At 32.5% G+C, this 11605-nt stretch overlaps 4 protein-coding genes across 4 annotated transcripts; all 4 read right to left on the bottom strand.

Moving 5' to 3' along the window:
* Positions 1–3508: 3508 nt before the first annotated feature.
* On the bottom strand, positions 3509–4236 carry LOC109132214 (pectinesterase inhibitor-like). Its single transcript, XM_019243479.2, has one exon. It carries the CDS (start codon positions 4159–4161, stop codon positions 3565–3567), a length of 597 nt encoding a protein of 198 aa, XP_019099024.1. The 5' UTR covers positions 4162–4236; the 3' UTR covers positions 3509–3564.
* Positions 4237–5944: 1708 nt separating this feature from the next.
* Positions 5945–6657, bottom strand: LOC104782025 (pectinesterase inhibitor 2-like). The gene has a single exon (XM_019245712.2). The coding sequence runs from the start codon at positions 6602–6604 to the stop codon at positions 6047–6049; it is 558 nt and encodes a 185-aa protein (XP_019101257.2). The 5' UTR covers positions 6605–6657; the 3' UTR covers positions 5945–6046.
* Positions 6658–9401: 2744 nt separating this feature from the next.
* LOC104782045 (pectinesterase inhibitor-like) lies at positions 9402–10074 on the bottom strand. The gene has a single exon (XM_010506863.2). It carries the CDS (start codon positions 10018–10020, stop codon positions 9463–9465), a length of 558 nt encoding a protein of 185 aa, XP_010505165.1. The 5' UTR covers positions 10021–10074; the 3' UTR covers positions 9402–9462.
* An 873-nt stretch (positions 10075–10947) lies between these two features.
* On the bottom strand, positions 10948–11599 carry LOC104782036 (pectinesterase inhibitor-like). The gene has a single exon (XM_010506852.2). It carries the CDS (start codon positions 11557–11559, stop codon positions 10999–11001), a length of 561 nt encoding a protein of 186 aa, XP_010505154.1. The 5' UTR covers positions 11560–11599; the 3' UTR covers positions 10948–10998.
* Positions 11600–11605: the final 6 nt, after the last annotated feature.

The raw sequence follows: 11605 nt of genomic DNA on the forward strand, positions 1-11605 counted from the left end.
AACATTGAAAGCTGGGAGTACTACGAAAAAACACAATTGTTGGATCAAAACATTGCAACTTTTGAGATTATTAACAAATCTAAACAGTTAGATGAGATAATAAAAACAATTTCATCTGTTAGATTTAAATTGACCCCTAAAAATGGGTTTGCTATAATATATAAACATATAAATCTATGAAAAATTAGAAATCACAACCAATTACCTAGATTAATAGTTGGAAGTGATGATTGATACGGTATAAATGGAAAATGACACCAAACAAAAGCTAGATGATGAAATCAATAAATAAAATAATCCAAATTTTAACGAAGATGACTGAATCTATATTAATTAATAAATTGAAAGAAAATAATACTCAGAATTTTTAAAACTTGGAGGTGTAAAACAGTACTCAAAAAAACAAAAACTCTTTTCAAAGTCCATAAAAATCTGTATATATATTTATAAAAATAAAGAGGTGTGAAAACCAAGAGGTGTGAAATAAAAAGGTGTGAAACAAAAAGGTGTGAAAACTAACAATTGCAAAGATTGAAAGCTAGAGGTACGACGAAGAAACACAACTGTTGGATCAAAACATTGCAACTTTGAGATCATTAACAAATCTAAACCGTTAGATGAGACAATAAAAACAATCTCATCCGTTTGATTTAAATTGACCTTTAAAAGTGGGTTTGCTATTATATATAAAAATTAAAAAAAAAAACACTCCAATAAATCAATTCTTTGATTTTTATTTATCAACTTGTAAGTTTAAAATTAAAATAATACTCAAAAAACAATAAAATCGAAACTTGTTTTTAGTCCTTAAAAATCTATATATAATAAACAAAGAGGTGTAAAATATAGAGTTGTAAAACATAGAGGTGCGATTTTTGAAAGATGGAGGTACGACGAAGAAACACGATTATTGGAAGAAAAAAACTTGCAATTGTTGGGATTATTAATAATTCTCATCCGTTAGATTAAAGTTGACCTCCAAAATTGAGTTTATAAAAAACAGAACAATACAAAAAAGAATAAAATAAACTTTGTATGCCTGAAGGTTTATGTCTTTATAGATCATTAATGTTATACTCTTTCCGAACTATATGTCCACACATATAATAATAATAATCTAACAGAGAATAAATTAACTTTATTTGTATTTAACCAAATGGACACTAACAAGTTCATAAGTAGACACTAACATGTTCATTCGTAAGCTTTTGTCATTAGTACGTTGAGTTCATAGATCTAGCTATATCTATTACAACGCAATAGATATAAATACCTTGTATTGAAAATTGATGCAGGTTAGTTAAAAAACACTCCAATAAACAATTCTTTGTTTTTATTTATTAACTTGTAATTTTTAAAAATACTCTGAAAACAATAAATTTGAAACTTGTTTGTGTAGTTCATAAAAGTTTATATATAATAAACAAAGAGGTGTAAAATATAAAGGTGTAAAACATAGAGGTGTGAAACAAAAAGGTGCAAAGATTAATATGTGCGATTTTTGAAAGATGGGGGTACGACGAAGAGATGCAAAGATTAATAGGTGCGATTTTTGAAAGATGGGGGTACGACGAAGAGATGCAAAAATTAATAGATGCGATTTTTGAAAGATGGGGGTACGACGAAGAGATGCAAAAAATAATAGATACGATTTTTGAAAGATGGGGTACGACGAAAAGACACGATTATTTGAAAGAAAAAAACTTGCAACTGTTGGAATCATTAATAATTTTGAACCGTTAAATGGAATAACAGAACTAATCTCATTCGTTGGATTAAAATTAACACAAAAAGTAAGTTTGCTATTATATATAGATACTAGTTGTTGTCTCTTAATTTCTTCTATCAAAAAGAGGTGAGGCCTATCACCTATGCAAAAAAAGATGCTAAGAAACCAGGTTATTCTGTGTAGATATGAGTGTCAAAAATTTGTTTTTTTAGTTGTATACAGTGCATGTAAATATGTAATCGTCTAACGAGTTTGAAGGGAGACTGAATTCAAGCTCTTTTTTCACATCATGTTCGAGATGAAAAGAACAATGCCACAAATGTTCTGAAAATCACCACTGTTCTTTATAGCTGAAGAAGGGTCAATTTTGAAATTCGACATGTCTTCAGGACATGTTGTAGGTCCTTCAATAGCTGCTGATACCTTAATGTTCAACCCTGCACCATCCCCTGACGCAAGGCTCTTCTTAGCATCATTGAGACTGCTGATTGCACTCTTGGTATGAAGTAATGAGATGCGTGCTAGATATACAGACTTGTAGAACAAATATGTATGTGCGACGCTTAACAGAGAGATGAGAGCAAAGAGAAGAGACAACACAAGAGATTTGTTAACGGGGTTCAGATAACCTATATCCCCGGGACCAAGTCGAGAATCATTCACTAGATTTAGAACGCAAAAATCACATTTGCCAATGCTATCTATCACACACTTGTGCCTACCACTCTAACCAACATTAACTAAAGGAACCACCACTCTTTGTCTTTTCGGACGAGTGTGAACCTCTACAAAAACCACCAGCATATTCTATATCTTGCTGGTAGGACAACACCACACACAACTATGTATGCTTCTTGTTACCGCCTCTTCCTTTTATACCTCTTAGAGTTCTCCACAAACCCTAGGTTCCACAAGCTTCTTCCTCTTGTCTTTTGGGTAAAATATTGTCCGCTATTAATTTTTCAACTTGACCCATGCCTTTGTTCCTGTCGCACCTGACAAAAGCATGCTTCTCTGACACAGCCGCTCCACTGTTTGCTGCAACTTGAAACTTTTCCGCACTGTTTCACTACAAAACCTCTTCACGATGATGCTTTGTTTTATGCTCTATATTGCCTCCAGTTTACTCAAATGCTAAACATATTTCTGCTATTTTGTATGATGGAGCTGGTACCTTCTTCTGCTCTGTGCATTTTCAGGTTTACTTTGTTGCTTATGAAAGACTTGTTCTCATGATCTTAAAGCATGATTGGTTGAGCTCTGACTTCTTGGATCTTCTCAATAATACTCCAAGGTTCATCACGCCACTTCATTCCACGCCACTTCATTCCATATGACTTCACATTGAGCTGTCTTGGCAGAGCTAGTGTTCTTTGATTCTCTGGCTGAAGAATCATTCCGTCTGTGTCTGTACCTGGTTACACATGTACAGACTTCTTCACTGCTTCTATGTTTGTAAATGTGTTCACCTTTCACTGCATCTGTTGTATGTAGTTGTGCATTACTCGTCGTTTGTAGCTGTCCATGTATATGCATCAGTCTTGTTCACATCTTCTTGATCATATTCTGTTGTGTCTATAAATCAGTAACAACCTCAATACATCCTCATAGTATTCTTCTTACTTTACTATAATTTCCCGAGTTCTCTTATTTTTGGTGCTAAAAAGGTTTATATTGTAGGAAAATTTTAAAAGTTATATGAATATGTATATATGATTGTCACAAATTTACACCAGAAGTAACGAGATTTGACAGCCTTAGCGAAGATGCAAGACACAATAATTTAATATGAATTTATTAATTTCCCTTCTTGCAGGTGAAAGATACACAAAGAATCAGGACCTCAAAACGTCAGCGAAAACTCTACCAATGTTACACATTCTGTTATACACTATATTGCGTTCTGGAACATAAGCCGGTACATTTTTACGTCCAGTAAGAACAGCTTCACACACAGCTATAATAACAAAGGCTTTAGCAGCCGACTGAGATGTTAACAGGTAGTTCTTAGAGCTAACAAACCCTATAGCTTCCGCGTTCAATTTAACGGCAGACTCATAATGTGTTATACAAGACCCATACGACTTCTTGAGCTTCGAATCAGTCGTGGTTCTTGCTAAGCCTTTCATCATCATTAGGTTATTATAGCCCAAATAATACGACCTTCGCATGACCAAATCGAGAAGACCGTTCACGTCGACGGTCAACGTTTTTGGATCAGTGGTTAGCCAAAAGAAGCAGAAGTTGGTGTTTATTGTCGGTTGTGAGCAGAGTTCGGTAAGTAATTCTTTTGTGACCTTGTCACTCGGAGAAAAAGATGAAGACAAAGGAGTGATTGATAAAAGAAGGAGAAGAGGAAGAACTGAAAGTAAGTTTCTTTTGAGGCCAGGAAAAGCCATTGTCTTGGATGTGGAGATATGTTGGAAGTGCATATGTGGAGATAGCTTTTTTGGATGGCAAATGTGGTAAACTGTAGCTCTTATATATTTGGCAAGCTTTATCGTTGGTGTGTAAGGCTAATGAATTGTGAACCAAATATGTTTATTCTAGTCAATTGTTGCCTCAAATTAATTTCGGAAGACATTAATAATCTTTCCTTAAAAAATGCACCCTTATTGGATATGAAATCTAAGATATCCTTATAAATCTATGTAATTCTTCTTCAACTAATTTTAAAATGGTATTCAATCCACCATTTTTCAATTAGAAATAATGAACCAGTCAAAAAAATATCTAGGTTGTTACTTGTCAGTAAAGCCTCTGTAAATTAAAAATATTGGGACCATGACATTTTTTAATTTATAGTGATATTAAATTATTTATAAATTAATAATTATTACAATATAGTGTAAATTAATAATTAATAATTTATAGATATATTTTTCATTGTTTAATTTTTAAAAATTATGAATTGAGATAATTTTAGAAATATAAGACTAGAGTTTCAAATTTTGTAAATTTTATGGTCTTGAAATTAAATTTGTAACTTTTAGAAAACATTATTGATAATAAATTACAAATACTATAGCCAAATTCACCTATACAAATGATATACATACATTCAAATTTATGAATAATAATATCAATTGTCGTATTTTAATAGTCTATTAAACTAACAAAATATAAATAATGCATATCTAGAAATTGTAAATTTTTAAAAAGATTAGCTATTTTTATGACAAGTTATACAATATTTTGAATCATTATAGTTTGAAAATACAACATAAAAATTGTCATATAGATATGAGCTTTAGGAGTAACATACATCATTATATCTTTATATATATATATATTTACATAATTAATTATTAATTTATGATATTATTAGGACCATTACCATATATATTTATGTTTTTTGTCAATTATTGGGACACAAAAGGCCAGCCCATTAGCCAAATCCCTACATTCGTAAGGAGCGAGACTCGATCTCTGGTATGATAGTGTCTCCTACAATTAGATTTAGCATTGATCACTAACATCACTTTACTATAAGGACCATATTTTACACAAAAATTTCAATTTTTTTATTATGTTATTATATTATCGAGTTTTGTTATTACACTATCCCCATTCGGAACCCGCAAAATTTATTAATTTATTGTGTTTATTAATTTATAGAGTATTAAGTTATATAGTTTTTACTAGTTCATTTCCATCTTTAAAACAAACAAACAAAAATGCTCATAAGATTTAAAAAAAAAAAACGTTTAAACCATGAACTTAATATCATATATTGTTGACAAAGCCAAATAGACATGTCGTAAAATTTTCTAATGAAGCAACTAACATCCGTTTTCTCCGTGGTGAACTAATATGATATCCATAAAGTGATGTCGTCTTGTCGATAGAGAAAAATGCTGTTTGATACGACATTTGATGTTTAAAAATGATAGTCAATATTACTTGACGTTTTAAATGGCTTTCGGGAAAGTTTATGGTTTTAATGATGTTAATTTGAAAGTTGATGGTTAGAAAACATTTTTCCCATCAACAAAACGAAGTCATCTTATCCATAACGGATTGGTTAAAGACGAAGTAAACGAGGGCTAGATGCATTGTTATCAGATTTTATGACATGTCCATTTTGGTTTCGTCGATAATATTGATGTTTTAAAAGGATAGATAGTCAATATATATAACTTTGCTATTTTTAGCATTAGTGCAGCAAGATAGTTATCTAATTAGTATTCTTCTTTACTTTCCCGAATTCTCTTATTTTTGGTGCTAAAAGGGTTTATTGTAGGACAATTTTTGGTGCTAGCTAGTCACAAAATTCACACCAGAAGTAGTGAAGTACCGAGTTATGAATTTATTCGCTTAATAATTTTTTGCCGTCAAAACATCAGAGAAAACTCTAACAATGTTACACATTCTTTTAAAACGGATATTGCGTAATGGAACATCAGACGGCACAGTATTACGTCCTGCAAGGTCAGCTTCACACGAATTTATACTAGAAAAGGCTTTCCCAGCCGCCTCTGATGTTAACTCGTACTTCTTCAAGATAGCAAACTTTATAGCTTCCTCCATCGATTTAATGGCTGACTCATAATATGTTACGCACGACCCATACGGTATCTTGAGCATCGGATCAGTCGTGGTTCTTACTAAGCCTTTCATCATCGCTAGGTTCTTATAGCCAAACAATTGCGTCTTTTGGATGACCAAACCGAGAAGACCATAAAAGTTGAGAGTGAACGTTGTTGGATCATTGGTAAGCCAAATGATGCAGAAGTGCTTGCGAATTGTTGGTTGTGAGCAGAGTTGGTAGAGTGAGTCTTTTGTGATTGTGTCACTCAGAGACAAAGATGAAGAGAAAGGAGTAATTAATAAAAGAAGGAGAAGAGGAAGAATTGAGACGCGAGGAAAAGCCATTGTCTTGGATTTGGAGAATAATTAAGCGTATGCGCTTAGATGTGGGAAGTGCTATTGCTTACTAATATACATATATAGTTTTCTTGGAATCAAAATAATGTGTGACTCCCATTTGGCATGCTTAATATTGGTGTTTGTGTGTTTAATGGAATGTGATCACCCAAATCTGTTTATCCCTAATCAATATTGTTGACTCAAAATAATGTGTGAATTAACGTAGTCAGGGGGAATAATGTCAAAATTAATTTGGGGAGAAATATCTTTCCTAAAAATAATCCACCTTTTTTGGATGTGGAATTCATAAATATCATCCTTTAAAATATATGAATTCTTCTTCAGCTAAATGAAAATGGTATTCAATCCATTCAATTGATAATGAACCTAAAAAAAATATCGCATCAGCTTCGTTGTTAAAATCAGGATTCCGGAACTGGTACAGAGTTTACCAAGGACCGCTTAGCTATCGCATCAACTTCCTTGTTGAAATCACGATGAACAAAAGAAAAAGAAACAGATCTAAAGCTCAAAGAAATAGAGAGGATATCGAAAAGAATCCCTTGGAGTTCCTTCTGAGGAATCTCCGAATTGATCTCATCAATGATAACTTTAGAATCAGAGTTTGGTGAAACCAAGAGACAAAGCGTCGAGCATGGCATGATGAATGGCAACAGCTTCCGCTAGAAGCGGAGATCTACTATGGGTGATGATGTCCGATCCCGATCGTCGAGATCCAACTCCGGGCGTTGTTGAAGATCCAGCCTAGGCCCACTATCTTTGAATCTTTGTTCCAAGCTGCATCCGTGTTACATGAGATGAAACCTTCTTTCGGAGTTGCTGGTTGGGTAAGGGTATTCATTAGTCCATTCACAGCTTTGGGTTCCTCCTTCTCGGGCTGATCTAACTGCTTGACTTAGGGTTACAAGGGTTACAAGGTTTACAAGGTTTACGAGGGAAGATTGTCGTTGTAAGGATTACAAGGGTTACAAGGTTTCACAGGGTTAGAACGAAGTTGCAAAACATGAAAAAGAGTTGGGGAAGTTTACCAGAGAAGGCTGATGCAAGGTCCCGTTCAGGCGAAGATTGGGATGACAAAGTATGGGAACTTGGTGGCTATGACCACGGGGGGGGGGGGGGGGGTTGAAATAGACCAGAGGTGCTCACCATTTTAGACCACGGACCAATACTGTTCATGATACTAAAAGGTAGGTGAGATCCCGTTATTCAAAAGTCTCATGCTTCATTTGAGTTTGCATGGGGACTGGGGCCCGAGAGCTTTTTATTGATAATAAGATATCCCTATAAATCTATGAAATTCTTCTTCAACTAAATTCAAAATGGTATTCAATCCACAATTTTCCAATTGCTAATAATGAACCAATCAAAACAATATCTAGGTTGTTACTTGCCAGTAAAACCTCTATAAATTAAAGAACCATGTCATTTTATTAATTTATAGTGATATCTATTTATTTATAAATTAATAATTATTACTTTATAATGAATTATTAATTTATAGATATATTTTTATTTTTTTTATTTTTTTAAAAAATTATGAATTAAGATAATTTTATAAATATAAGACTAGACTTTCGAATGTTGTAAATTTTATGGTTTTGAAATTAAATTTCTAATATTTTAAAAAAATTATTGATAATATATTACAAATATTATTAAAAAAAATCACTTATATAAATGACATACATACATTCAAATTTATGAATAACAATATCAATTGTCGTATTTTAATAGTCTATCAAACTATCAAAATGTAAATAATGCATCTATAGAAATTGATTTTTTCTAAAAAAAAGCTATTTTTATGATATGTTCTACAATATTTATATCATTATAGTTTGAAAATTCAACATAAATTTTTTATTTACGAGCTTTAAGAGTAGCTTACATGATTATATTTTCGTACATATATATATATATATGTGTGTGTTTAATTTTATATAATGATTAATTTATGATATTATTAGGACCATATTTTATATGAGATTTTTTCAAAAAAACTATTATTTTATTATCTTTTCAAATTTTGTTATTTTTTACTCTATCTCTACTTGGAACCAGCAAAACTTATTTATATATAGTGTTTATTAATTTATAAAGATTTTACTTCGTTCATTTCCATCTTTGAAACAAAGAAACAAAAATTCTCATAGGATTTTTAAAAAAAAGCCGTTTAAACCATGAAATTAATATCAAATTTTGTTGATGAAGCCAAATATACATGTAGTAAAATTTGCTAACAAAGCAACTAACATCCGTGTTCTCTGTCGTTAACTAATATGATATCAATAAAATGATGTTGTTTTGTCGATTGGAAAAATGCCGTATAATACGACATTTGATGTTTTAAAATGATAGTCAACATTACTTTGACGTTTTAAATGGCTTTCAGGAAAGTTTATATTTTTTTTTTGTTAAAGGGTTTTCTTGAAAGTTTATAGTTTAATGGCGTTAATTTGAAAGTTGATGGTTCAAACAACATTTTTCCCATCAACAAACGAAGTCATCTTATTGAATTTGGATTGGTTAACGACGAAGTAAATGAGTGTTGGATGCATTGTTATCCGATTTTATGACATGTCCATTTTGGTTTCGTCGATAATATTGATGTTTTAAAAGGATAGTCAACTTAACTTTGCTATTATTAGCATTAGTGCAGCGAGATAGTCAACATAACTTTCCTGAATTCTCTATTTTTGGTGCTAAAAGGGTTTATTGTAGGACAATTTTAAAGGTTCTATGGATATGGCTAGTCACAAATTTCACACCAGAAGTACCGAGATATGAAAGTCTTACCGAAGTTGCAAGACACAATAATTTAAGTTTAACTATGACACAAAGAATCAGAACCTGTAAACATCAGACAAAACTCTACCAATGTTACACATTCTTTTAAACCGCATATTGCGTAATGTAACATCAGACGGCACATTATTACGTCCTGCAAGGTCAGCTTCACACGTAGTTATACTAATAAAGGCTTTCACAGCCGCCTGAGATGTTAACTCGTACTCATTCGAGCTAGCAAACCGTATAGCGTCCTCGATCGATTTAATGGCCGACACATAATATGTAACGCACGACCCATACGGTATCTTGAGCGTCGGATCGGTCGTGGTTCTTACTAAGCCTTTCATCATCGCTATGTTCTTATAACCAAACAATTGCGTCTTTTGGATGACCAATTCGAGAAGACCCTTGAATTTGACGGTGAACGTTATTGGATCATTGGTAAGCCAAATGATGCAGAACTGGCTGTAAATTTTTGGTTGTGAGCAGATTCGGTCGAGTGATTCTTTTGTGACTATGTTAGTTGTGTCACTCAGAGACAAAGATGAAGACAAAGGAGTGATTAATAAAAGAAGGAGAAGAGGAAGAATTGAGACGCGAGGAAAAGCCATTGTCTTGGATTTGGAGAATAATTATGTGTATGCCCTTAGATGTGGGAAGTGCTATTGCTTAATAATATACATATATAGTTTTTTTTTGTTAAAATGTATATATATACTCCCTTTGTATTAGAATAGATAGATGATGTTTTAAAAACTTATCGTGTAGGACAAGGATTGATTTTCTATATTTTTTTTATTAATTAATGCTATGAAATTATAGATTTCAAGATTCATTAAATGAGAATTTAAATTTTTGATGAACTACTATTGGTTAATAGTTATGTTATTATAAATAAAAATACATTTATGATTAAACATTAACTGTTTTCTTAATCTATGTGAAAATCTTTTAAAATCATTCTTTCTAATATAGAGGGAGTAGTTTTCTTGGATAACAAAAGTGACAAGTGTAACTCCCATTTGGCATGCTTAATCTTGATGTTTGTGTGTTTAATGGAATGTGATCACCCAAATCTGTTTATCCTAATCAATATTGTTGACTCAAAATAATGTGTGAATTAACATATTTAGGGGATAATTACAAAATTAACAGCTGTCAAAAAAAAATTGAGGAGAATATGTTTCCAAAAAATAATCCACCCTAATTGGATGTGGAATTCATAAATATCATCATCCTTTAAAATCTATGAATTCTTCTTCAGCTAATTCAAAATGGTATTCAATCCACCAATATTCAATTGACAATGAACCAGTCAAAAAAATATCTTGGTTATTAAATCATTTCCTTCTTTGAAAAAAACTATTAAAAAAAAAACTGAAAAGATTTCAAGACCTTGGGTTATTACGTTTGTGTTCATATAGTACGTATGTATGTTTGTATCTTCGTTTGGGTACAAGATTTATTATAGTCACAAATTCATCTATACCAGAAGTAACGAGAGATGAAAGTCTTAGCGAAGTTGCAAGGCACAGTAATTTCACTATGAAATTATTCATTTAATAATTTTTTGCCGTCTACACATAGAATCAGGACCTCAAAACGTCAGAGAGAACTCTAACAATGTTACACATTCTTTCAAAATCTAAATTGTGTTGTGGAACATAAATCGGCACATTATGACGTCCTGCAAGGGCAGCATCACACACAGTTATACTTTTAAAGGCTTTCGCAGCGACCAGAGATGTTAACTGGTAGTTCTTAGAGCTAGCAAACCCTATAGCTTCCTCGATCAATTTAATGGCTGGCTCATAATATGTTGTGCAAGTCCCATACGGGATCTTGAGCGGCGGATCAGTCGTGAAAGATGCTTCGCTTTTAATCAACGCTAGGTTAGTATTGCCCTGAAAACGCGTCTTTTCGATGACCAAACCGAGAAGACCGTTCAAGTCGAGGGTGAACGTTTTTGGATCAGCGAGCCAAAAGATGCAGAAGGGTCTGTTTATTCCCGGTTTTGAGCATAGTTGGTTGAGTGATTCATTTGTGACTTTGTCACTCGGAGACAAAGATGAAGATAAAGGACTAACTGATAAAAGAAGGAGAAGAGGGAGAACTGAAAGTACGTTTCTTTTGACGCAAGGAAAAGCCATTGTCTTGGATGTGGAGAATAATTATGAGTAGGCTTAGATATGTTGG

This window comes from Camelina sativa, chromosome 1 (genome assembly GCF_030686135.1).
Source record: "Camelina sativa cultivar CO46 ecotype springtype chromosome 1, ASM3068613v1".
Taxonomy (NCBI): Eukaryota; Viridiplantae; Streptophyta; class Magnoliopsida; order Brassicales; family Brassicaceae; genus Camelina; species Camelina sativa.

What these genes read in the sequence shown, in the direction of transcription:
- LOC104782036 (XM_010506852.2), bottom strand. Translation starts at nt 11,559, where the DNA reads ATGGCTTTTCCTTGCGTCAAAAGAAACGTACTTTCAGTTCTCCCTCTT.
- LOC109132214 (XM_019243479.2), bottom strand. Translation starts at nt 4,161, where the DNA reads ATGCACTTCCAACATATCTCCACATCCAAGACAATGGCTTTTCCTGGC.
- LOC104782045 (XM_010506863.2), bottom strand. Translation starts at nt 10,020, where the DNA reads ATGGCTTTTCCTCGCGTCTCAATTCTTCCTCTTCTCCTTCTTTTATTA.
- LOC104782025 (XM_019245712.2), bottom strand. Translation starts at nt 6,604, where the DNA reads ATGGCTTTTCCTCGCGTCTCAATTCTTCCTCTTCTCCTTCTTTTATTA.